We start from the raw sequence: 26,467 nt of genomic DNA on the forward strand, positions 1-26,467 counted from the left end.
TGTTCACATAACGGTTGTTTGTAACAGGCAAAACGAATCGAGATAGATATAGACAAATGTATACATAAATGATCAGAATGAAAAGAGAAATCGATTAAGCGGTGACTGTCTGTCCGTCCGTCCGTCCGTCCGTCTGTGCACACGATAACTCGAGTAAAAATTGAGATATCTTAACGAAACTTGGTACGTGAACTTCTTTTGGGCGTAGGACGGATGGTATTGAAAATGGGCGAAATCGGACAATAACCACGCCTACCTCCCATATAACGGTAATTTTAAGAAATACGAAATCTGCGATATTTTAGTAACTACTGAAGATAATTCACTTAAAATTGACTCTTACAATGAGTTTCAGACGGAAAACATGAATATTATAAATTTTTAGAAAATGGGCGTAGCCACGCCCACTTATGGTTACATGTGTATATCTTGGTAACCGCTGCACCAATTTCTTCCAAACTTGGCACAGTTGTTGGCCTTAGTACAGCATACTAAATGGCTGAAAATTTAAAAAACCGGACAATAACCACGCCTACCTCCCATATAACGGTAATTTTCAGAAAAACGAAAACTGCGATATTTTAGTAACTACTGAAGATAATTCATTCAAAATTGATATTTGCAATGAGTTTTAGACGAAAAATAAGAATATTACAAAATTTTGGCAAATGGGCGTAGCCACGCCCACTTATGGTTACATGTGTATATCTTGGTAACCGCTACACCAATTTCTTCCAAACTTGGCACAGTTGTTGGTCCTGGTACAGCATAACAAATTGCCGAAAATTTCTAAAATCGGACAATAACCACGCCCACATCCCATATAACGGTAATTTCGAGAAATACAAAATCTTCGATAAATCAGTAAATATTGAAGCTAATTTATTCAATTTGATGGTTGCAACAATTCTTTACCAAGAAATACGTTTATGACAAAATTTTGGAAAATGGGCGTAGCACCGCCCACTTGTGATCACATACATGTATCTCGCTAACCGTTCTAGCAATTTGTACCAAACTCGGTATGGTTATTGTACTTGCCACATAAAAGCAAACCGTTGAAAATTGTTGAAATCGGACTAAAATTGAGGCCGCTTTTCATATAACGGTAAATTTCAGAAATGCTTGAAATTTCAATATTTCGAAATTTAAGGACGCTAATTTACTTAAAATGTATACACCCCGGCTTATCATGTAGCGGTAGCTTTCGGAAAGGAGGAAAACATATATTTAATACTTGCGCCGGGTATTTAATGTTCGGCTCCGCCCGAACTTAGACTTTCTTACTTGTTTTCATTATTTTTTTTTATTTTAAACACCGATATTTCAAAAGTTATGCAGCAAATTGACCCAATCCAAAAGCAACCAGTTTGGTTTACTTTACAACAGTGAAAATAAAGCTAAACAACACAAAGGTTGCCTGTTTTTTAGATTTGCCCATATGAAATCCATAAAATACACCAATAAAATTTTGGTGCTTTTTCAAATTCAAAACATGGCAATACTGCCTTTTGCTCGATGCATCCTCTTTTTCTTGACGAGTTCGCCTTGCTCACTCATTCTGGTCAGTGTTGCCAAAAAGCACCAAAAACTTGGAAAAAAAGCGTTTTACCACAGTAAAAGCACCAAATGATTTTGAATCAATGGATGCTTTTTTCATAACAGTTTGCATGTATTTAACAAAAACAAAAAATTAACAATATTTACAAGAATGCATACATAAATCAATAAACATAACTTTTTCGCTCATAACGATTGAAAAGCCACATGCTATAATGACTCATGCTTACGACGTAATACCGAAGTACTGCACATTAAAACTGATATATCTCAAGAAAGAAAAATCTAATCCCAAAAAAATTTATGTTTTCATTATATAACCTCAAATATCGCCGAAAACTGTGATTTTGGCACTTTGAGGTTAGGATATCTCAAAATTCTAGTGCTTGAGCAATTGTGCAGCCTGATTTGGATTCAGCACCAAGAAACGATGTGTTTTACTCAGATGGTACAAAAATAAAAATTTTTACAAATAAATTTTTTAGAAAAGAAAAAAAGAAATACTTAACTTACCCGCATATCTACTAGCATTTTCAAGGCGAATAGAATTGAACAAGGTGGGCTTGCAAGTTCAGCTTTTTATCATTCATGGTTGTATTTAAGTGCATTTAAATTTGTAGATTTTTGTAAATTCAGTGCTGCCACTGCAATACATTAATAATTATGTCAAAAAGCTGGAACTAACTTTAGTTTCGTCTTTATTTTGACCATGAAATGCAAATGTTTGCCAAACTTAACAAATTTAAAATCAGATTTGAATTAATATGAAACACTAGACAGATCAAGAGTCACAACAGAGTTTTTTGGTAATAAATTCTCACTGACGAATTTTCATCGAGGTTTTTTGAATTCAAGGAGTTATCGGAAACACTCAAATTTATTATGTACCCTGATATGTCTTCACTTGATAAACTGAACTTGTTTAAATTTGCTAATAGATATGTACTACAATTTTGGAAACTTGGAGTTTAATTCCAGACATTTCAGATGTCCGCGGAAGCTGGCGTTTGCACACAAGATACACAGAGACATGTAAGAGACGCTTAATTATTTTTTCCACGATTTAAGTGTCAGCTAATGTCTCGAAGAACGGTAATAAGCAGGGAACGGATTTTTAGGACCTAAAAGCCTATAAAAAAGACAAAATAAAATAACGAAATAGGCTGAAAAAGGCAAAATAAAATAGCGACTAAGGCAGGAAAAGGCACTAGGTATTGCAAAAAAGGCAAAAAAAGGCAAAACAAAATAGCGAAAAAGGCAGGAAAAGGCAGTAGGTATTGCAAAAAAGCAAAATAAGGCACTAAAAAGAGACAGAAAATACGAAGAACAATCAAAAAATACATTTATTTTAGAAATGTTTATATTACAAGTAAACAGAGAAAAACTATGAACTAGTTTCATTATATGAAAAATTTGTACTTTGAATCTTTGACTATTTTATCCTTTCGCGTTTCTAACTCATAAAACTTTAATCTGTATAGTTGTAGTAACATTGAACCACAAGATGCATTTTGAAGTTTTCTGACAGCATTTCATTCGATTTTCGCGAAGAAAAGCCTTGAATGTACTAAATGTGCGCTCGACGTAAGTTGATACAAGTGGAGCCTAATTTAAATATTGAACGTCTGAAACGTTCATATTATCAGTAATAAGGGCGTTTTCCTCACCCTTTACAATTTTATCCACACCCCTTATTGTCTCCAAGCCTACGTTAGCTGAGAAAACGGCTTTGAATTTTTCCAACACCAATTTGGCAAGAGGTCCCTGCGCTTCTATAAGCCGCATGGGCATGTGTATATTTTTTAATCTTTAAAATGAAATTGTAAATGCTATACATAATCACTTTTTAAAGGTAGATAAGGCAAAAAAAGGCAAATATCTTAAAAAAGGCAACATCAAATGTGAATATATGGAATCAGGGAAAGCTAAATCGTGGACATTCTTGATCGAATATACTCTATCACTTTAGCAGAAAAAAAAGCAATTTCCACCGGCCCTGATCTAGGGCGTGGCTAGGAAGGGGCTGAAGGGTAGCTTACACCTGCTACCGCTTGCAAGACGAAGTCGAATTAAAAAAAAAAGTAAATATAACACTATGCGACAAAATCAAACTTTTTGGCTCGGTATTGAGTAAAACCAAAAAGTGGTAGTTTTAGATGCCAATAATACTACGTTAATGGCCTTTTACAACATGGCTAAATACAGCATTTTCGCTGTGTTTAATAATTTAAATCTACAATGATCAATTCTTTTGTAGTTTTGAATATCGGCACTTTAATCGATATTGCTCTTGATGTGATTAAATAATTGCGTTTACCGAATTCGTTATCTGTATTGGTATCCGGATATTTATCGATATATTTATCAACACCGTTCTCGATCTAGGGCGTGGCTAGGAAGGGGCTGAAGGGTAGTTTACACCTGCTACCGCTTGCAAGACGAAGTCGAATTAAAAAAAAAAGTAAATATAACACTATGCGACAAAATCAAACTTTTTGGCTCGGTATTGAGTAAAACCAAAAAGTGGTAGTTTTAGATGCCAATAATACTACGTTAATGGCCTTTTACATCATGGCTAAATACAGCATTTTCGCTGTGTTTAATAATTTAAATCTACAATGATCAATTCTTTTGTAGTTTTGAATATCGGCACTTTAATCGAAATTGCTCTTGATGTGATTAAATAATTGCGTTTACCGAATTCGTTATCTGTATTGGTATCCGGATATTTATCGATATATTTATCAACACCGTTCTCGATATAGATATTTTTCGCTTTCATATTTGTATTACATAAAGCGCTCATACGAATCAGGTTACCTTACGACTCAAGTTTTTTTTTTAACACAAGTGTAAACTCATTGCATTTACCTGTTCGAAATTCTTTGCTACAATAACTGTATACACCGAACAGGTTCCGAAGTAGGTCAGGAAGAGTCCGAAAAGTATGGAAAATTTGGCAACTGGTGCAAACCCGCGTGCCCATTTTGGCCCATTTTGGAAAGACACCTCAGCAACTTCAGCGAAACTCATCTGCGTGCGACGCGATTTATAGTAGAGTTTGTGTGCGCATTTCACCTGTAAAAGAGAGTGAACAATATAAATATGTGCATACATAAATACACTCAGAAAACAAACATTCCTTGATGCTAGGAAAAAAGTATATTATTCTAAGGAATAAAAAAAAATTTTCAAAACCAATAACTTACTAAACATTTTTTTATGATAGCTTAAAATTATTGTAACCAATAGAGGTATGTTGTACAAAAACACATACACAGAAGTTTACAAAATTGATATAAAACTATTCGTCGATTTAAATAGTTAACTTTTTACTGCGCATATTTTTTTTTTACTAGGAGGAAGCATCGAAAGCCTAACCCCGTCAGTGGGAGACTTTAACCGAAACTAAACTTCCTACCGTCATGTACCGTTCCCACTCCCGTTACCACCGTCAAGGATTTCGTCGGGATTATAACACTGTGTGACTGCTAAAGTTATAGATCTATTCTCTTCTTCTTCTTCTTCTTATTTGGCACTGTAACCGCCTAAGCGTTTTTGGCCGAGTTCAACAAAGCACGCCAGTTGTTCCTCTCTGTGCCAACTGACGCCAATCGGAAATGCCAAGTGAAGCCAAGTCCTTCTCCACCTGGTCTTTCCATCGCAGTGGGGGCCTCCCTCTTCCTCTGCTACCACCAGCGGTTCCGAGTTGAATACTTTCAGAGCTGGAGCGTCGGCGTCCATTCGAACGACATGGCCAAGCCAGCGGAGCCGCTGTATTTTAATTCGCTGCACTATGTCCATGTCGTTGTAAAGCTCATACAGCTCTTCGTTCCATTGTCTGCGGTACTCGCCATCGCCAACGGGTCCCGTAAATCTACATTAAATCTTTTTCTCGAATACTCCAAGAGCCGCCTCATCGGATGTTGTCATTGTCCATGCTTCTGCGCCATATACCAGGACGGTCATGATGTGCAGCGTTGCCGAAAGCTTTCGCTGAAAAATCGTAATTTTACCCTGAAAAAATCGTCATTTCGGCCAAAAAAACGTAAAATTTTTATTATACTTTTTTAACAAAATAAAAAATAGAAACAAAATTGTATAAATTACATACAATAAATATGACCACACATTTCAAAACCGAAGGGAACCCACTTTGAGTATGGGTTAATAAAAGTGGATTTGAAATTATTAACTATAATTTTAAATTACACTTTAAAACAAAACTGGTTTTAAATTGTTCAACTCCACTGGCTTGAAGTTTTTGAAGATGTGGAAAGTGTAACATTAGCATTTATTAACTGATAGATAATCTTGACTGATCAAATTCCCTCTGCTATTTTTCTGTCTCTTTCAAGTCAGTGTCAACAGTGCAAATTAACGATTTGGTTACAATTCTAGAACAAATTTAATATAACTAAAAGCACGGTTGTAGAACAAAACTAGATAAATGCATGGTTGTATTTTGGATTACGTTTTCCTTTAAACAATTTTTGACATACATACTTATGTACATACATATGTAATTAGGTGGAAAAACTAAAATAAAAAATCGTCATTACGGGGAAAAATATCGTCAGAACGTCATTGAGCTGAAAAAAGCGCCAAAATAACGACGAAATCGTCAATTCGGCAACGCTGATGATGAGTGACTTATAGAGTGTGGTTTTCGTACGTCGAAAGATGACTTTACTCCTGAATTGCCTACACTGAGGGGAAAAAATATTAAAATCAAATAGAAACATAATTGATCTTACTATAAACGTCAACGAAAGTACTGTATATTGGTAAATATTCAATTCAATTACGCGCATATTAAAATGACCGCGTTCGTTCTGAAAAAGCATCCGTGAAGTGAATAAACAAGACAAAAACTAAAAAAAAATATTTATCTTGCATGTTACCTGCAGTGGTATTCGAACCTTGACCATCTCTCTGGATACCAACAAATCGTGGCATGCATCTTTGCGCACTCAGCTACACCCAGGCATATAAAGTTGCTTTCAAATCTTGAATTTCCATCAACGCCACAGCACGCGATTTGTACGGATAAACATGTACTATGTATGATTGTTTGTGTTGTCACCGCTCTTAGAGCGGCGCTCTGCATGCTTGGGGTGCGTATGTACACTCATATATATACTCAGATGTGAACAGTCAAATACGTGCGTAATAAATTTTGTATGAAAATATTATTTTTAAATTCAAACATTTTTAAACGATAATCAAATATAAAGTATTCATTTTTATTATGCACTGTTTCCCTTAGTGTACGCAGTTCAAAGTCTCACTTGTTGACAAGAGTAATTCTGTGTTGGATTTCCATGCTGGCATCATTATCAGTGTTAAAGCTGCTTCCCAAGTAAACGAAATTCTCAACTTTCTCGAAATTATAACCGTCAACAGTGATGTGGGTGCCAAGGCGCGAATTTGCTGACTCCTTGTTTGATGACAGGAGATACTTCGTCTTGTCCTCGTTTATAACCACACCCATTCGCTTTGCTTCCTAATCCAATTTGGAAAAGGCAGAACAGACTTCACGGTTTTTGCTACCGATGATGTCGATGCCATTGGCATACGCCAGAAATTGTAAGCTCTTGTAGTAAAAAAATCCGTACTATCATTTTCACCCCTGCAAATCCGTACCGTACGGAAAAATCCGTACATCTGGCGGCTGGTGGCGATCGGCTGGGAGGGTTCTTTCCCAATTCTGACGGAGCTTGTGGTATTGCTCAACGCCTTTAAAGTCGACAAATAGGTGGTGAGTGTCGGTCCTTTTCTCGCGGATCTTTTCCAAGATTTGGTGTATTGTGAATACCTCGTCTATGGTGGATTTGCCGTCTGGTTTGATTGCAGTTTTGCGACGTTGAGCTTTTATTGCATTGTTGGGCGCACATGTTATGCTGCACCGACGCGGATATGTATATTGGGTGTATCAATATAGTGGTGCTAGTCAATGTTTGGCCCTCGGAGTGTAAGTATGTACATCTAAAACACTGGAAGTGTGCCTTCCCTCTATCACAACATGTTCGATTTGGTTTTCCGTTTTTCGATCTGGAGACACCCATGTAGCTTGCTGGATCTTTTTTATGCTAGAAACTAGTACTACATACTACCAAGTTTCGGGCCCCGGCTAAGTCGATAGCTTAACACCTTTATCGGACGTTTCTATGTGGAGGCTGAATTTTCCGACAGTGGCGCCAAAGATTCCTTCGTTGCTCACCTTGGCATTGAAATCGCCAAGCACGATTTTTAAACGTGTCAGAGGCAGCGCTAATATGTACGCTCTAAGCGCTGATAGAAGATATCCTTGGATGCGTCGTCCTTCGCTTCCATCGAGGCATTGGCACATACGAGCGAGATGTTGAAGAATCTCGCTTAGATGCGGATTGCGGCTAGACGTTCGTCCACTAGGGTGAAGGCCGGTACTCGGCGATGGAGTCTCTCTCCCTCCACAAATCCAGCATCGAATTTGCGCTCCTTTACGTGACAACTGTAAAATACGTCGCAAGGCTCCACGCTTAGAGCGCGGTTACCCACGAACGTGTACGTAGCGTAGCGTAGAAGTACATAGAAAGATATCAAGTATGCTGTTGATAGAAAGAGAGAAGCAACGTCTACGTCACGGTCATGCGGTGGTGAGTTTTTGTTAACACGCAGATCCCATAAGATAGATCGTGTTTGCTGACACGTTCTCCGTTTTTACGTCCGTGGGTAACTGCGCTTTTACCTTCCTCGTCCCATCCATCGCATTTATGGATGGCGGTGAATCAGCCTTTATTTTCCCTAGGACATCAACCAGCCGGGCAGAGGCACTTTCCCGATTAAGGGTTCGGATATTCCAGGTGCATACCCTCAAATCATAGTCCTTCCTACGTTTGCCGTGATCGTCATCAAAGGAAGGGGTATCATCCAAGGCATGCGTTTCTTTCATGGATATAAATATCCGGACGTAGTGAGCTGCGATTTGAATCGCAAGCACTCGAATCATTTATGGCCACTCCCAGGTGAATGGCAATCAAAATATTTGCAGTACTGGGGAATTTTTCAGAACATAGTGGTCAAAGGCGAATATATTAACTAAGCCCCGATGTAGTTTTTAAACTCATAACTCTACATACCTGTATAGTAAACCAAAGAGCCAGACCAGACGTTATTCAAAATAAAAAAGGTAAAAAAATTAACTTTATGTAAGATAAACTAACAATTTATAATTGTTGCTTTATAGGGAAATATCTTCTCATATACATATGTATGTATAAATATGAGGGCGTATTGAACATTTTGAGTATGCAGATTTTTTATGTTTTGTCACACCGTTTTAAAGTATAGTTAAATCATTAGTTAAACTTAACTACAGAAAATTCTGTGTAATTTTTCTGTAGTTAACTTTAACTAATGATTAAACTTAACTACAGAGAAAATTCTGTGTAATTTTTCTGTAGCTAACTTTAACTAATGATTTAACTTTTATTTAAAATATATATATCAGCAGCTCCTAATATGCTTGGACTTCGTCCTAACACCGTTGTCAAGATTATTACTTATGTACATATATTGAGTAAATTTACTTCGTCAAATTAATGACGCACTATTTTTAGCATGAACCTGAATTAGGGAAAAACTTCTCAAATTGAGTAAATTTTTCGTAATAACAATTAAGGAAAAAACAGTAACTCTAAAATAAGGAAACTGGTTTCTTGTTTTAAGGAAATGCTTTTTTCTGAGTGTATGTAAGCAAGTAAGTACCTATGTACATAAGTATATAGTACATAATCAGACCGATTCTGAACTCCCTGGGAGTTTTCTCTTTTTTCCCTTTCCTCCTATCATGAATAAACATTTTGTGAGGATTTTTTTTTAATGGCGTAGTTGAGCTGTCAAAAAAGTGTCAAACAGCTCTTTCGAAGTTCGAATTTCCTCTCCCAAATTTTCGGGGAAAATGCTACTCCCTGGGAGTTAGTTATTGGAGGATTTCTTTCCTGGGAGAAACAAATTCCCGGAGAACAAACTCCCTGGGAGTATTCAAAATTGGGCTGAACATGTATTTATTCATATATGTGTACAAATGGATGTACTTATACATACATAATTTAAACAAACTGGTATGTAAGTATGGCTGACTTCCAAACCGTTAATGTTCCATAACGCCAAACTACAATTGGTTGACAATGTTTACTTTTCCAAATCGCATACGAAATTTTATCGAAATGCATCGCTGGAGTAATCAGCGCATCAGAAACAAAGTTAAAGTTGGTTTTTTCTAGCACGTCGAGATTTTTTTTTACTGGTGACATGTATATTTTAGAATTTCTAGCAATTTGCATGAAAACCCCATAACTAAACAAAGTAAATCAGAAAAACGTACATATGTAACTTCGAAGTTAATGCTAAGAAAATTGATAACAGCCGGTTTCACTAGCAATTTCCATATAACATTCAAAAAATTAAAATCATTTATCACTTAAATTGCTTTCTTGAAATTGGCTGTAAAACTTATTTTCTTAGCGTCAACGCGCATTACCAGCGTTAACTTGGAAGGTTTGAAAAACCATTGTCGAATATTTTCCCAACGTTGACTCCGAGGATGGCTTCAGCGGGATAACAAACCAGTTTTCTTGTGGCCCGAAAACTAAACCTACTGAGATGACCAATTAAGCTTTTGAAAACCTTCTGGACATCAGTGAAGACAGCACTTTGATTATTAAATACTACGAAGGGACCCAAGAGAGTTCTGGATGCAAGTGTATGCAGAAAACACTGCTGATGGCAAGATTGCATTAAAAATACTAGTGGCTTTTATTCCCTTATTATGAGTTGCATTCGATTTTCGATCTTCGCTGGTTATCAAAGATCGAAAATCGAAAGTGAAATTATGAGCTATGCAACCGTGTCGAAATTTTCGTTGAGTATCGAATTGTTAGAAAATTGTGAAAAATGTATGATTTTACATTTGTTTCTTACTTTATGGCGGCTAGACACTAATTTTAAATAATTTTTTGTTAATTTCATGCAGTTCTAACGTCGCACAGTGTATCATTTCCATATTCTAGAAAAGATTAATTACATTATTTTATGTCGCCAAATTTCAAAACAACGTCAAGAATGTTTTTAGAAACGCCTGATAAAGACGAAACAATAACAATTAAAATATTTAAATCAAAGTGTATGGCGGGACGGGGTTTGATTTGGAAAATTACTGAGCGCAATATTATTTAAAATTGTATATTTAAAACTGAATCTCAATGTTTAATTTGTCAGTGTTATGTGATTTGCTAAAATATCATTTGGGTCTTATTTTTTTAGGTATGATCTTTTTAATGAATATACATTTTTGGGAATTTAGTAAACTAGGACTGAGTATTTCATGTTAAAGTAAAACGGTGTTGACTTAGACTTATTTTTAGCAAATTATTATTTTTATTAGACCCGAAACCTCGTTATCCGCCACTTTTCGATAAAGTTTGTATCCCAGTTTATTTGCCACTCCTCTTAGACTTTAAACAACACAATTTTATTTTTTAGTATTTTTATTGAGCTTTGTACCACGATTGTTTATTAGGTAAAATTGAAAAAGCAACAAAGTCAAAGCGGTAGAAGTTATAGCAGCTATTTCGGAGATCACCACATCTCTTCATCAACTTCTTTTTTCTAGACTTCAGCAGGGATCGAACCTGAGTAATCGATGTTCAAAGTCATAAGCGTTAACCACTGAGCTATGTACACCCCCTAAACTCTTGTTGCTAATTCATTTTTCTTACTCAACCAACGTCTATCAAGTGCAGCTGATTTGCCGCTATTTAAACTCGACAGCGTGGTTGTTGTTGTCAACTCTATACATCCATTTGCTTATTTGCTTTTTTGTATAGTTTCGTGGTACAAAGCTCAATAAAAATATTAAAAAATAAAATGTTAATAAGCCACAATAACATTGACAAATACATAGTTTAGGAAGAGCCTGCCTGAAAGTATACAAAAAAGCAAATAAGCAAATGGATGTATAGAATTGACAACAACAACCACGCTGTCGAGTTTAAATAGCGGCAAATCAGCTGCACTTGGTAGACGTTGGTAGAATAAGGAAAATGAATTAGCAACAAGAGTGTACGGGATGTATTTCGGAGATAACCACATCTCTTTATCAGACTTCTTTTTTCTAGACTTCAGCAGGGATCGAACCTGCGTAATCGATGTTCAAAGTCATAAGCGTTAACCACTGAGCCATGTACATCCCGTAAACTCTTGTTGCTAATTCATTTTCCTTATTCAACCAACGTCTATCAAGTGCAGCTGATTTGCCGCTATTTAAACTCGACAGCGTGGTTGTTGTTGTCAATTCTATACATCCATTTGCTTATATGCTTTTTTGTATAGTTTCGTGGTACAAAGCTCAATAAAAATATTAAAAAACAAAATGTTAATAAGCCACAATAACATTGACAAATACATAGTTTAGGAAGAGCCTGCCTGAAACTATGCAAAAAAGCAAATAAGCAAATGGATGTATAGAATTGACAACAACAACCACGCTGTCGAGTTTAAATAGCGGCAAATCAGCTGCACTTGATAGACGTTGGTTGAATAAGGAAAATGAATTAGCAACAAGAGTGTACGGGATGTACATAGCTCAGTGGTTAACGCTTATGACTTTGAACATCGATTACGCACGTTCGATCCCTGCTGAAGTCTAGAAAAAATAAGTCTGATGAAGAGATGTGGTGATCTCCGAAATAGCTGCTATAACTTCTACCAAAGTGGTTGTTGCTTTTTAAATTTTTCCCAATAAACAATCGTGGTACAAAGCTCAATGAAAATATTAAAAAAAAAAAAAATGTTAATAAGCCACAATAACATTGACCAACACAATTTTAGCTGCTGGAAAGTGCAGGTTTTGATGAAATTTTCTTTTTTCTGGCCTACTGGGAATTTCATTTTCGAGTAATTCATTTGCATTTTATCTCGACGGAGACAAATTCTTGTATTTTTGCTTTGAATAGAGAAAGCCTGATTCATTACATTTCCAATGGAATCCCATTTTTGTAAATAGAGCAAGAAATGTTAAACTTATAACGGAATTTTGTTGACCCAACTTGACTTTTTTAGATATTTTCCACGCCCATAATTAAAAAAATATATATTTATTTTTAAGTCCATTTCTGTCAGTTTATAATTCCTTGTTATAGGGAAATTCTAAATATAAATTTAGGGCATTTTAGCCTTTGTAGTTAGTTAAATATTTCAGTTTTTGCATTTTTAAAAATTGCAGTTATATAATAGGGTGGCGTGACAATAACTATAAATTACCAATTTTTTGTAAAAAGCTTCACCTATCTTATAACGTACCTTGTGCAAAATTTCATTAATCTATCTTCAATGGTTTTCGAATTACAGAATTAAAAGCAGCTAGATGGGTCAAATCTTACACTGTGCGTCGTGAATATTAAGCACAAGCTCGAAAGGCTGGTTTTACTTGTGAGAGAAAATCCCAATACACCGTTAGCACGATCTCTGAGAACAAAATCGTATAGCCCAGTAAAACTAGATAAATTTGGTAGGTAAATTAAAAAAAAATGTAACAGCGATTTTTTGATGCAGTTTACTTCTATTTGACTCGTAGATCGTGGATCCACAGTCTTGCCCCTAAATTTCAATTGGCAACATTCCGCCATCTATGATTTAAGTTTTTTTGGGGTTTTTCCAATTTGCAAGCTTGTTCTGCATTTTTCGTAATAAATGGTTTAATATAAATATGTAGAGAATTTACTTTCCCATATTTGTCATATAGAAGGTTTTTTAAAAATTATCATTTTTTACTATAAAAAAATAGCAAAAACTGCTAAAAAATTTTAAATTTTGAAAATGTATAACATGTTGAAATTCCAAACTTGTAGAGAATTTCATTCTTCGCAACTTTTATACCTGAATTTTTTCTGTACGGATCGTCCTAAACATAGCTATTATCCCAGTAAAATTAGATAAATTGGGTAGGAAAATTAAAAAAAAATTGTAACAGCGATTTTTTGATGCGCTTTACTTCTATTTGACACGTAGATCAAGCATCCACAGTCTCGCCTCTAAATTTCATTTGGCAACATTCCGCCATCTTGGATTTATTTTTTTTTGTTTTTTACGATTTGCAAGCTAATTTTGCATTTTTCATAAAAAATGGTTAAATACAAATATGCATAGAATTTAATTTTCCACATTTGTCATATAGAAGGTTTTTTAAAAATCCGTCGATTACCGACCGACTACTTGCAGTGTATTTCAGAGATTACTTTTCCAAGGCAATGTCCTAGGCGGTAGTCACCATCGGCTCTCTCTGCACTACCGGGAGCTACTAAAGTAGTTACTTGCATGATTTATGGGCGCCCTCTTTCACAGTTTTTCGCTATTCTGCTTCCGACTGGTTCGACTCTGCACTACCATGTGCACCACCACCAGTTAATAGAGTAACTACTTACCAAGGAGTCGGTGCAGTATCGGCTCAAAAGTACCCTGCAGTGAAACCCCAAACTAGTCAGGAAAAATACTAGTTTACAACTAGAATTTCCTGACTGAAACAGAACTAGTTCGAAAATGACCAGACTTGTACCAGGTACAAAGCGATTTATTCATGCCCTGTTTTATTTGACTTTGACAGTTTAATACAATAAAGTACAAGAAATATTGTAACTTTTATTTGGGTATATTGTAAACCGCTAAAGCGAGTACGTACTCGCAATTATACCATACTTGTTAAATAATGATTAATATCACAATGATTATTAATTATAGCATGTTTTTTGGAAACCGTTTAATGATTAAATACCGATATTAGCGCCTTTTTAATGATTACGAATTAAATACAAATTTTTAATTAATTCGTTAATTTTAATTACATCATTATTTTGTTATTTTTGATCATTTTCAATTATTTTTGACTTTTTTTAATCACACGATTAATGTAATTATTTGATTAGTTTCAATTATCAATCAACAAGCTTAAGTATAGACAAAAATTAACAATATTTAATATCTTCTTGAATTGTTTATTTATTTTATTCTTATCCAAATCTCAATAAATATAAATAAAAATATGTAATGTATTAAAGTGTACTTAATCAAAAGTTTTTTATTGTATATTCATGAATTCATTTTATCTTCTGACTTCCAAAGTAGTGGTTTTGATCCATAATTGGACTAGTATTTTTCTATCTATTTTGAACTAGTATGAGACTGGTATATTTCTGACCGAAATCTGACAATTGCCATCTCGTAGGACATCCCCATTTTAAAAATACCAGTTGATTGCATGGAAAAAAGATAGTTGGCTGACTAGTTGGGCATGCGGTTCATACTAGAGGTATACGCCGCCGAGCCACGCCGCCGCCGCCGCCATTTTTTGTCATTTTTCACGCGCCGCCGCCGAGTTACGAAAATATCGGCGGCGTTGGGCGCCTAAGGAATATTGTACAAAATTTTCATGGATATGCACATTGAAATACATCGTTTGAAGGAACTAAATACTACTCATATAAAAACTATTATCACGGTGGGCCTGAACCAACTTTAAATCGAAGGTCATAGCACATCATTTTTTATTGCTAATTTGGGTTATTTATGTTATAAATAATGTGTAAAGATTTTATGGCCCATAACTTGTCGAGCCGTTTTTGTAAAAACACATTTTAAATAAAAAGTACTCCTTTTCTTTTAAAATTTTCATACATACGTATTGGACTACGGATTTACATTACATTGGCCCTTTTTAAAAATTGTAATGTGAAGGAAACACTATTAAGGCTACAACACTCGTTATTTATTTTTTATGTAATACATAATTTGTTTAACAACTAAATTTTTATTATTGAAAAGAACATTGTTTATTTCTACAAACTGTACCGGGTATAAAGCAGTTTTTTTATTTACTAGTATCGCCCAGTTGTCGGAATTCGACATCTTTTTTCATACAATTTTGAATTTTACCTGTCACAAATACTAACTCCTTTATGCGAATTACATTTTGAAGTCCACCGGCATATTTTTAGCGAATTTACAGGAAAACTTAAAATCGAATTGATTAATGCTAATTCTATCAAGTCTTCTCCAAATTTCTTCAGTTGCTTTTGTAATTAGACCGAAAAAGGAACCTCGATTTTCATTTATAAAAAATTTGCATATGTATTTGTATGTACAGATAAGATGTTCATCACTGACTAATATGTCAAACATATATCAATTCAGACTTTAAATAAGTTTTTCGATTAAATTTGTCTGAGAGCCTCTTGTAGGTTAAAAACTAAACTGCCCACATCACACACACATTTTTTCATCAGAATCGTTAACGGTTGAGAAAGTATCTTGAAGACTTACAACAGAAGATAATATTTCCTTCTCTATCGGCGCGGCGGTTTCACGCGGGTTTTGGTCAAGACTGGGCCAAAGCCCAATATTTTTCCATCACACGACTGGGCTACAAAGTTACACTAAATTTTATGTTACTAATATGTGTTCTAAAAGTGAAACAAATCTGATCATAAATATGATTTTTTAGGATAGATCTCAATCCCTGCGCCAAATATCGGAAGAGAAACACACTTATACTTCTAAAAGCTTTTGCACGAAACAACAACGATTCAATGCGATTTTAAAATCAGGGAGATAATGGTTCCCAGCTGAATGATTCTTGCGATTTTATATGTGTATAAATGTAGGTGTATAAAATTCCAAATCCTTACAATAAGTGGTTCCAGAGATAAGTGATATGAGAATTTCAGTTTTTATGGGCGGTGCCACGCCCTCTTTTCCAAAATCTGCCATTCTTCGCCGTAAGTACGGTATTGACAACATATGTTGCTGCGTCAAATTTGGGGACGTTAGCATAAGAGGTTCCAGAGATAAGCGATATGAGAATTTCAGTTTGTATGGGAAGTGCCACGCCCACTTTTCCAGTACCTACCATTTTCCGCCGGAAGTAGGGTAGTTACAATCTATGCATCTGTGCTAGGTTTCAGTTCCCCAGCGTAATTGGTTTTAGAGATATTGTGGTTTTCACATTTTAGTCTATATGTCAGATGCCACGGGGTTAACATTTCTGGATTAAAAGAAGTTATATCCTTTATATATGTTTCATAGAAATCGAGCAAACGGTGTCTTCAAAAAAGGGATTGCAAAATTTTCTTGTGGCGTATTTATATATAGATTATACATGTATTTTTGGACATCTAATAGGAGAGCAGCATGGTGTTTTACATACAACCCTTTAAGTAGCTTATATGTACATATTGAGCATTGTATTCTTGTACTGCTCTCAGTAATTTAGATGGATATTCCGGATGCTTGACGAATACTTGATATTTGTCCCAGTTGCCTTAAAGTCGGAATGTAGGGATTCTACATCTTGCTCGCTATAGAATCCTAGACCCTTGCCTACATGCATGCATGGTCTTTTGGTCTTGCTTATTGCTGTTATTGTTTTGTAGACATACTTGATACAAACTATTGCAAGTATAAAGAATACTTATATTCGAAACTTAAACAGAACAAATGATGTGCGCGCACAATCTTCTCGTTTGAATTGAATTTATCGGCATTTTGTGCATAAAATAAGCTAAGACACTTGAACCATATACTAACTTGATTGTATATAAATCGTACAAGTTACATTACAAAATAAATATAAACTGTAATGTATCAATTTGTCATTTAGAGCGTGTGCGTGAAAATTTTAAAATAAAAGGAATAATTTTCATTCAAAATGAGTTTTTTCAAAAACGGCTCGATAAGTTATGGGCTATACAATTTTTACAAGTTATTCATAACATAACCCAAATTATCAAAAAAAATATGATGTGCCTTCGATTTAAAGTTGGTTCAGGTCCACCGTGGTTTACGAAATGAAAATTACATTTTTAAAAGGATTTTTTTTTGCATAATTTGGGCCACTGAACATTTCCAAAAAAAGCGTAAATCAGAAAAAATATAGGCAACACGTTTTTCGATCGAAAGCGTTTATTACAGTGAAATTACTTATACTACTTTTTTATGTACCACAACAACAAGAATGTTATAACACATCAAAAACTTTAACGCCAATATCTCAGAAAGCAGTTTTAACAGAAGCGCCCTTATTGCATTTTACATCTCAATTATTGGAGATAAAACAAAGACTAGAGTGAGTTGAGTTTTTTGATAATTTTTACATTCGTAAGTTAATTCGTCGGCCGCTGTGGAGTAGTGGTAAGCAGTGCGCGCTTCCACTCCGCAACGCCTGGGTTCAAACCCTGGTCAAAGCAACATCGCAAAAAATATAGGTTTTTTCTTAACAGCGGTCGTCCCTCGGCAGGCAATGGCAAACCTCCGAGTGTCCGAGCTTCTTATAAAAATACAATCGCCGTTCGGAGTCGGCGTAGATCTGTAGGTCCCTCCGCTTTGTGTGACAACATCAAGGCGCACGCCACAAATCGGAGGAGAAGCTCGGCCAAACACTAACATATGAGTAATCCCCTAAACGTATACAAGAACTAGGTGGCTGTGTGAAAATTACGTTAGTATTCCTAAGCAGCGTTGCCATTTTAGCCGTTTTCCGGCTAGATTTAGCCGGTTTTGATAGCAACTAGCCGGAGAAAATACGATCTAGCCGGCAGCCGATTTGTTAGCCGGTTTGTAAAAAAAAGTTAGCCGTTTTTAGCCGATTTTACTATTTGCCTAATTTTCAGGTGCAAAAAGTAAACAAGTTGTTCGAAAGCAATAATGCAGACCCAATGAAGATTTTTAATGAACTCAATGTTTTACTTTCGCATCTATGCTCCCTAGTGGTTATTAGCGCGGACACATTTGATACTATATGCTCCCCGTTGGAACCATACCTTGCTCGATTTCCTCAGTTTTATCACAGTTTTGAAGAGTATTTAAAACCAAAAGTAAGCACAAACGCTTTTGACCACGAAGCCGAGAAAATAATTCGAGAAAATGGTCGCTATTTTATTATCACTTTAATAACGGAATTACACCAACGCCTCCGTACAAATATTGCCACACTAAAAAAAATTGACTTTTTTCGGTTGGAAATGCATTAAGAGTAATTAAAACAAAAGTATTTGTTCAACTACAGCAACAAAAACACAAATATAATGCCGGCGAAATAACATCCATAGAGATGCAATGGCAACGGTTAACGTTACATACCTGGAGTAATTTAGACTCAACTGTAAAATTTTGGGCCGAAGTTTATCAATTTCGAAATGCCCTAGGAGAAAACCCGTTTGCTGACCTTTCCAACCTAGTTTTTAGTTTTCTTGTTTTGCCTATAAGTAAGGCAGAAGTAGAGCGAATATTTAGTTCAATGAATATAATAAAAACCAAGCAAAGAAATCCAATGTGCGTTAAAACGCTAAACGCTATTTTATATATAAAATTCGGTTTAAAACGTGAAGAAAAATGCTGCCATAATTTTACTGTACTTAAAATTAATGAATTCAGGTGATATATACAATAGTGATTCATTTGATGATGAGGAATTTACACTCGATATAAATTAATGGTGTTAACTAGTCTTTCGTTTCTTGCGATTTATTTTAATAAAGCATGTGAATTTTCACTAAAACATTTTAGCCGTTTTTTGCCAGAGTCTATGTGAAATTTCACTAAAACATTTTAGCCGTTTTTAGCCGCTTTTTTTTGCCAATCTAGCCGGTCGGCCCAAAAAGTTCTGGCAACACTGTTCCTAAGTGGTGGTCAAACCCCAGGAAGGTTTTGCTCCAGCGCATCTCAATATTTTCTACACAGCGTTAAAGTTCCACTTCTTGATAAAAATTACTATTATTTTGCATTACATTCTGTTCTCCTTAGAAAAATTTGGCGCTTAATATATTAGTGGAAATTTCACCATTTATAAGCCAATTTTTAAACAGTGGGTCAAAAAGGCCCATTCTGGTGAGAGTTTATGAGTTAAACTTTTGGGAAAAAGTAGGCCAACCTTATTTTCAAAATATAACCCGCAAAAAATCATAAGAACTTCGTAATTTAACAAAAAGGTTGATAAGCTTATTGCAAAAATTTATTGATAGCGACATAAATAAATTACCCCAATAACCTAACCTTTGAACTTTTTTATTTCTTTAAATTGACATAGTACATACGTTTTTGTAGAGTACATAGAGATGTAAGTACTACATATTTTCAAATTGTGAAAATTATCGGTGGTCAAAATTTAAAAAATTCTTTGAAATCCAAGCAAAAATAGTCATTCGAAAACTCATGAATCTAGGAAATCGTATTTTCTGACCTAAATCGACAGGTCGCGACCTCTAAATGGCCTTTAAGAAATCTATTAAAATAGGCAATAATATTTCTCACAAAAACGAATAAAATTAGGGGGTAGGATCTCGAAATTTTCAGAAAAGCTTTTTCGATGGGCACCCTAATTTATATACTATATAGCCTTTTTTGTTCGCCCATCCATCAACAGCAGACACTCAATATTTGAATTCAAGTAGGAACTAACGTAGTTTAAATTTATAACTAATTCAATGAATGATTTAAATAGAATTATAATCTGATGGCATGATAAGATTAGAAGCTGCATGGCTCTTTGGAATCTACCTTATGGGCAGTAGCGCCGGCGTCGCCGCCGCTGCCGATTCTTTTTGAAGTTGACGCCGCCTCCGCAAAGCCTGTCGGCATAAACCTCTAGTTCATACTAGTTGTGAGGTAGTTTACAACTAGTACATTTGACTACAGGGTAGCGATTGACTCCAGAAGTTGGAGGGTACATACAAACATACATATCTGTGAACTTTTGACAAAACAACCCCTGTGCTTTCTGTAGTTTGAAATTTATAGTAAATTATAAGAGTAGCAAAGTAACAAATATTGCAATAAGTATTTGCATTGCTTAGTTTGAGTATCCACAAATACATCAGCAAAAAAAAATTCGCCAGTATTCGTTTTTTTAATTACTTTTTTTAAATTTAATATTTATGCTCCTTACATTTGTAATAATTATTGCGACCAAAGTTTTCATGCGATTTTCATGAAACTTTGTAAGTACGTAAAAAACTAGTTTCTTGAAAATTGGTAGGATTTTTTTTTTTAATTTTATTTTTTAGATTTTTTCAAACTTTTTAATTTTTAAATAAATTTTTGTTTTAATTTCTCATTGTGATTATAATCACGTTTAGGTGTCACAATGTTTCTTACAATATCTTTTGCTAATGTGCTCAAAAAAATTTTTGTGCAACCATACGGCTCTTTAGATATAAATTTTTTTTTAACATATGCCAACCACTATTTGTGCACTAATATCACAGGTTTCGCAACAAAGTGTATGCATATTAAACGAAATCTATATATCCCAATGTTATTCGATACGCTGAATGCAAATCCGAGGTCCGTTAGCCTCCATCACGTCAGGTGTGTGGTCAGTTGAAGGTCGAGTAGGGAAAATTATTGAATAAACCTGAAAATTCATATATGTATATGGGGCTTTAAACTCGCACAAAGTTTAAAGCTTGGATTTATGTGGGGTTTGCTAAAGAAACACGATTAAAAAAAAATAATAATAATAATTAAAAGTCAAATGAGTGAGTTTTTGAACAATCGGCCGTGTTTGCATGTTTAATATATAGACACCCCGCATAAATCCAAGCTTAAACTGACCACGCACCTACCGTGATGGAGGCTAACGGACCTCGGATTTGCATTCAGCGTATCGAATGACATAGGGATATATAGATTTCGTTTAATATACATGCACTTTTTTTTGTAAACCTGTGATATTAGTACACAAATAGTGGTTAGCATATGTTAAAAAAATGTATATCTAAAGAGCCATATGGTTGCACAAAAATTTTTTTGAGCACATTAGCAAAAGATATTGTAAGGAACATTTGGACAACTAAACGTGATTAAAATCAAAACGAGAAATTAAAAAAAATAAATTATTTAAAAAATAAAGGCGCGTATTCATAGTCCAGCAACTAAGTCGAAACTAACAAAGTTGCAACTTAAATTTAAGTACCAACTTCAGATTTACCTCTATTCATAGTCGCATTTCAGACTTCTACTAAGTAGTTTCGACTTAGTTTACGATATAGCAAAACGAGTGTGAAAATGTATCGATTTTTCTTTACGATATTTTGGAAAAATTACATTTTTATTAAATAATATCAAGTTTGATCATCCGTTTATGAAATTTATGTGCCAAAAAGTGTGAAAAAAATTAAAAAAAATAAAAATTAAAAAAAAATCCTACCAATTTTCAGGAAACTACTTTTTTAAGGAATCACAAAGTTTCATGAAAATCGCATGAAAACTTTGGTCGCAATAATTATTACAAAAATAAGGTGCATAAATATTAAATTTAAAAAAAGTATATAAAAAATCGAATACCGGCGAAATATTTTGCTGATGTATTTGTGGATACTCAAGCTAAGAAATGCAAATACTTGTTGCAATATTTGCTACTTTGTGAAAATTTAGGAGGCCACTACAGGAATTTTTACTCATAAGGAACTTCCGTTTAAGAATTTGATATTTTTATTTAACTTTCATTAAGATGGCATCTTGAACTACTAGTATTAACGACTGAACGTAAAAATATCATTCGACAACTCAATGAATTACAGCTTTGAAGGGAAAATGACCTCACTCGAGAGAAGCTGTTTTGTGAAAAGACCACAGATACATATGTATTTATGTGTGAAAGTACTAGCGAGAATAACGAATCAAGGAAGATGAGCAAAAGCAAGACTAAAACTACCCCGAACTTACTGTTTGCAGCAACAGCAAATTTTTCTTAACTGGTTTGCTTCGGCTGATTGTGTAAGCAAAAACAAACTGCGATGTAAGCAAAAGCAAATGATGTCATGTCTCCTTTTGCATTTAGTGTTTTCTGTCGTTGCTGGGCTGCTTGCTTCAAAAAGCAAAAAAGTGTTGATTATGCCATTTTTCAGTCAGCAATTCAAACTCTGTTCTGAATGCTTTTGAGTTGTGAACTCAACTTCAACTTTAGTTCAGAACTAGAACCAGTGTTGCCAGAACATTTTGGGCCAAGCGGCTAAATTGGCAAAAAAACGCTAAAAACGGCTAAAATGTTTCAACTAAAATTCACATGTTTAACTTAAATAAATCGCAAGTAGCAAGACTAGTAAAGTCATTAAATTATTTTTGGTTAACAAAGGTTAAACGTAGCTAAGCTTTACATTACATGTCATATTTGTATTACTTTAATATAAACAAGTATTTTTTAAGCAAAAACACAACCGCCTTTAATTCTCATATAAAAATTTAAGAGTACGGTTAATTTCTTCATGATCTAATGATCGGATATAAAGCAAATCAATATGGGACCACCCTTAAAAAAAGAAGTATCGAAATCGGTTCAAGGGTCCAAAGTTATGCGGTAACATACATAAGAAAGAAAATACGCTGACGAATTGATAACTTTTTTTGAAATCGGTTAAAAGAGATGAATTACAAACTTATGGCGTTTTCTTTTCCATAAAAAAATGTTGCCTTCTTATATTGTAGCATTTGCATACTCATCGTCCTGCAAAATTTCTGTATTAGGAGACAGTATTGCTCTTATATTTTGAGAAATAAACACAGAAGCCTGTGAAAGGGCTGAGGAAAACGATATTAATTTATATCGAACAAGCCGGTTCTCCACGGAGTTTCATTTTTTAAGTTTTTAACAATTAAACTATTTAATTTTATTTTGATGTCCATTTATTCGAAACGGTCCCGTTGTTAGTGACCTACTCAGACCCTTTGGTGTCTGTCAGAGAGCAATAAATTAGGTGGCACCATGATATAACTATCAGTGTTGCCACAATTTTTTTTTATTTTTTACCAAAGTTACCAAATTCATCAAAAAATTACCAAATTTATTTTATGTACAGAACTGTACAAACGTACATATCGAGCCCTAACCGCCAAAATAACGTAAACGGCATTTTTTCAAAATTTTCTTTTTGATGCAGAAATATTGCTCGAGCATCTGGATGCCTTGCTGCGTCAAAAAAAAAAAAGTTTGAAAAAAATATCGATTACGTTATTTTGGCAGTTAGGGCTCGATATATCTGTACATATGTACATATATCCAAAGATACCAAGCTTTTCAGGCAATCAGCGCTCCATTCACCTAAAATTTTTACGAAAGTTTGTTGAATTTTCTTTAATATTGAACAAGGTATGATATTTGAACTTTTTGAGTTTTGTTAAGGAAAGAACAATAGTTTTATAAAAAATAACCAAAATTAAGTTACAAAAAATAATATATTAAAACTTGTCAAAATATGGTGCGGTTATAATTTTCTCGACCACTGTATGTAAACAAGTTATAAGAATATATATCAAAAATTCAACGGTTGAAGGAAAGCTTTCAACTCACACACAGACACAGTGCAGTCCCCCGCTGAATGCCATAGCTTTTTGAACGGGAACATATGTACATATTTACGTAGACAATATATGTATATGGTTGCCGGGTACACCGGAAAAATGATGGTAAATGTAAAGCTGACGAACTTACAGCGAAAGGTAGGACCACCCAAAACCTTCCAGGAATGGACACGGTGGATATACGGTGGAGGCACTTTCAAGCAGTTTGTTAAAGATCACACCATTATAGTAGTCTGGGAATGCTGGAACAACCTGGTATTTCAATAAAAGGAAAGGCCACGGGCCACTTACTAATGTGGAATGATAACCAATATTGACTTATTTGACATGTAAGACCGGATTGAAAAAGTTACCAAATTGAAAAATTAATTACCAAATTACCAAACTTGATAAATAAAGAAAAAAATTACCAATTTTGGTTAAAAATTACCAAAGCGGCAACGCTGATAACTATTCGCAGGTATTGGGCACCTTCAGAAGGCGCAACAGCTCAGTAACTGTTGCGATTGCATCTTCTGAACGCGTTGTTGTGTACTTCTGATCACCTCAACAGTTGAGTGTTAGAACATCGTGATATTTTTCTGATCATTTGAGACAACATAATCAAGCCGTTCAGAAGACGCATAACGTCGCTCATTAATCACTGATTTTTTAGCAACGGTTGCGCTCAACTGCGCCTTCTGAACACACCCCTTGTCTTTCCAGAGAGTTTTGCTTCACATTCGGGGTCTTTTATTTTCATTTTGGTCTTGGGCTTTCAATGTTGGTTCTTAAACTTTATACTTTAAGTTGGCTTTGCTTTTGGTTTTTGCTCAATTTAATTTTTGTAATTTCCCAAACAACACAATTGAAAAAAGTTAGGAATTGAAATTGTAAATTTGTTTCATAGTTCAATGCCCTGCAAACCAAAGTTCCTGAAATATTGGCGAAATCTTTAGGAGTTTCTCATTTCTGTAACGATTTTTTTACGAATCTTCAAGGAAAATTGTATGAAGTGGTTGACACGAAATCGTTCAGATACATATTTCTGTACGAAAAAGAAAAAAATCTGAAAAAATTCTGCAAGAAATTCTTCACATTGCATTTTCATTGTTTTACCGATTTTCTTCCGAAATTTCATAGAAAAATCGAAGTGTGCAAAATATCGGATGAGATCTTTACGAATTCTTTAAAATTTATCTACAGTTCAGAATACTCCGAAAAAATGGGTTGCAGGGTGTTCGTTTAAAAAATACATAACTACATATGCATGGTCCTTGAAAATATCCTTTTTCCCTTGCAAATCGTGAAGTCCTGCAACAGGCTTGATGATGTTTTGTAATTAAGGAAGATTAGAATATGCCAGAGAACGTAAATTTATAGAGAAGGTCCAAGAACGAATCAGCGTGGAAACTGTCAAATACCAACAAAACTGGCGAAGCGCATTTTATGAGCGGCCAGCCAGAGTCAATCGAATTTTAACAGGGCACTGCCAGAGGCAAAATAAATTTAACGGAAATTGTTTCCAAGGAATGAAACCGAAACCCAAACCGAAACCGTAACCGTTTAAAACCGTTTCGTTTTTCAAAACCGAAACCGAAACCGTAACCGTTATCTTAACCTGAAAAGGAACGATACCGAAACCATTTCAATCACAGGTTTCAATCGGTTTCCAGAAATTTACAAAAATAATAAATCAAAATTTCTTTGAAATAAATGATTTATTTAACCAAAATCAGCAATATTTTGCTAAAATTCTTGTTAAGTAGTAAATAAGTATGTCAAGGTAACTTTTCGCAAAAAGCTACTAAAATGGTGCCTAATAAATTAAATCTCCGATCTGGCATCGGTTATTTGGAAGAAGTCATTTTGATTTTCATTTTCACGTGTATAGTTGTAAAGGACACAGAAATGAAGGGGTTTCAGTATTATGTAGTAAATATATGACGAAAATAACAATTATATTTTAGTTTTCATACACATTTAGTTTTACAGCAAAAAGGAAACATTTAAGTGAATCTGGTGATGACGTTGTTGCTGTGTATCTGTGTAGTTTTCAGCGAAAACTGGTTTACGTTTGACAGATTTTACATGGACGAAAACACAAGTTTTAGGTCGAAAACCAGTTTTAGCAACGAAAACATGTTTCCGAAGTCGGTCAGAACATGGTATAAGTGAAAAAAACGAGAACAACGTGAATCAGCTGTTTCTCGACTTGTGGGCACGAAATGTGGTTTTTGCGTTCCCGTACTTCTGGACTTTGTTCCATTTTTTAAAAAAAAATATGTTTCTCTTATTCTCTAATTACCAAATCCGGTAAGACATTGTGATTTAAATAATATTAACAAAATTTCTGTGAAAAACCGAAACCGGAACGAAACCGAAACCAAAACCGAAATAAATTTTGAGAACGAAACCAAAACCGAAACCGAAACACTTGGCAAAACCGAAACCCAAACCGGAACGTTATTTTGAATCGGTTTCATTCCTTGGTTGTTTCATCAATGTAAATGGATGTTTTTCTTGTTAGACAGTGAAATGC

At 34.7% G+C, this 26,467-nt stretch overlaps 1 protein-coding gene across 1 annotated transcript in view; it reads right to left on the reverse strand.

Moving 5' to 3' along the window:
* Positions 1 to 4,386: 4,386 nt before the first annotated feature.
* LOC118749308 (proton-coupled amino acid transporter-like protein pathetic) overlaps positions 4,387 to 26,467 on the reverse strand; it is a 56,292-nt gene continuing 34,211 nt past the window's right edge. The window contains exon 5 of the mRNA XM_036484108.1: positions 4,387 to 4,638. Within this exon, the coding sequence (XP_036340001.1) occupies positions 4,402 to 4,638 (237 nt within the window). The 3' untranslated portion in view covers positions 4,387 to 4,401. The remainder of the gene's footprint in view (positions 4,639 to 26,467) is intronic.

This window comes from Rhagoletis pomonella, unplaced genomic scaffold (genome assembly GCF_013731165.1).
Source record: "Rhagoletis pomonella isolate Grant_MI unplaced genomic scaffold, Rhpom_1.0 Rhpom_scaffold_00014, whole genome shotgun sequence".
Classification (NCBI taxonomy): domain Eukaryota; kingdom Metazoa; phylum Arthropoda; class Insecta; order Diptera; family Tephritidae; genus Rhagoletis; species Rhagoletis pomonella.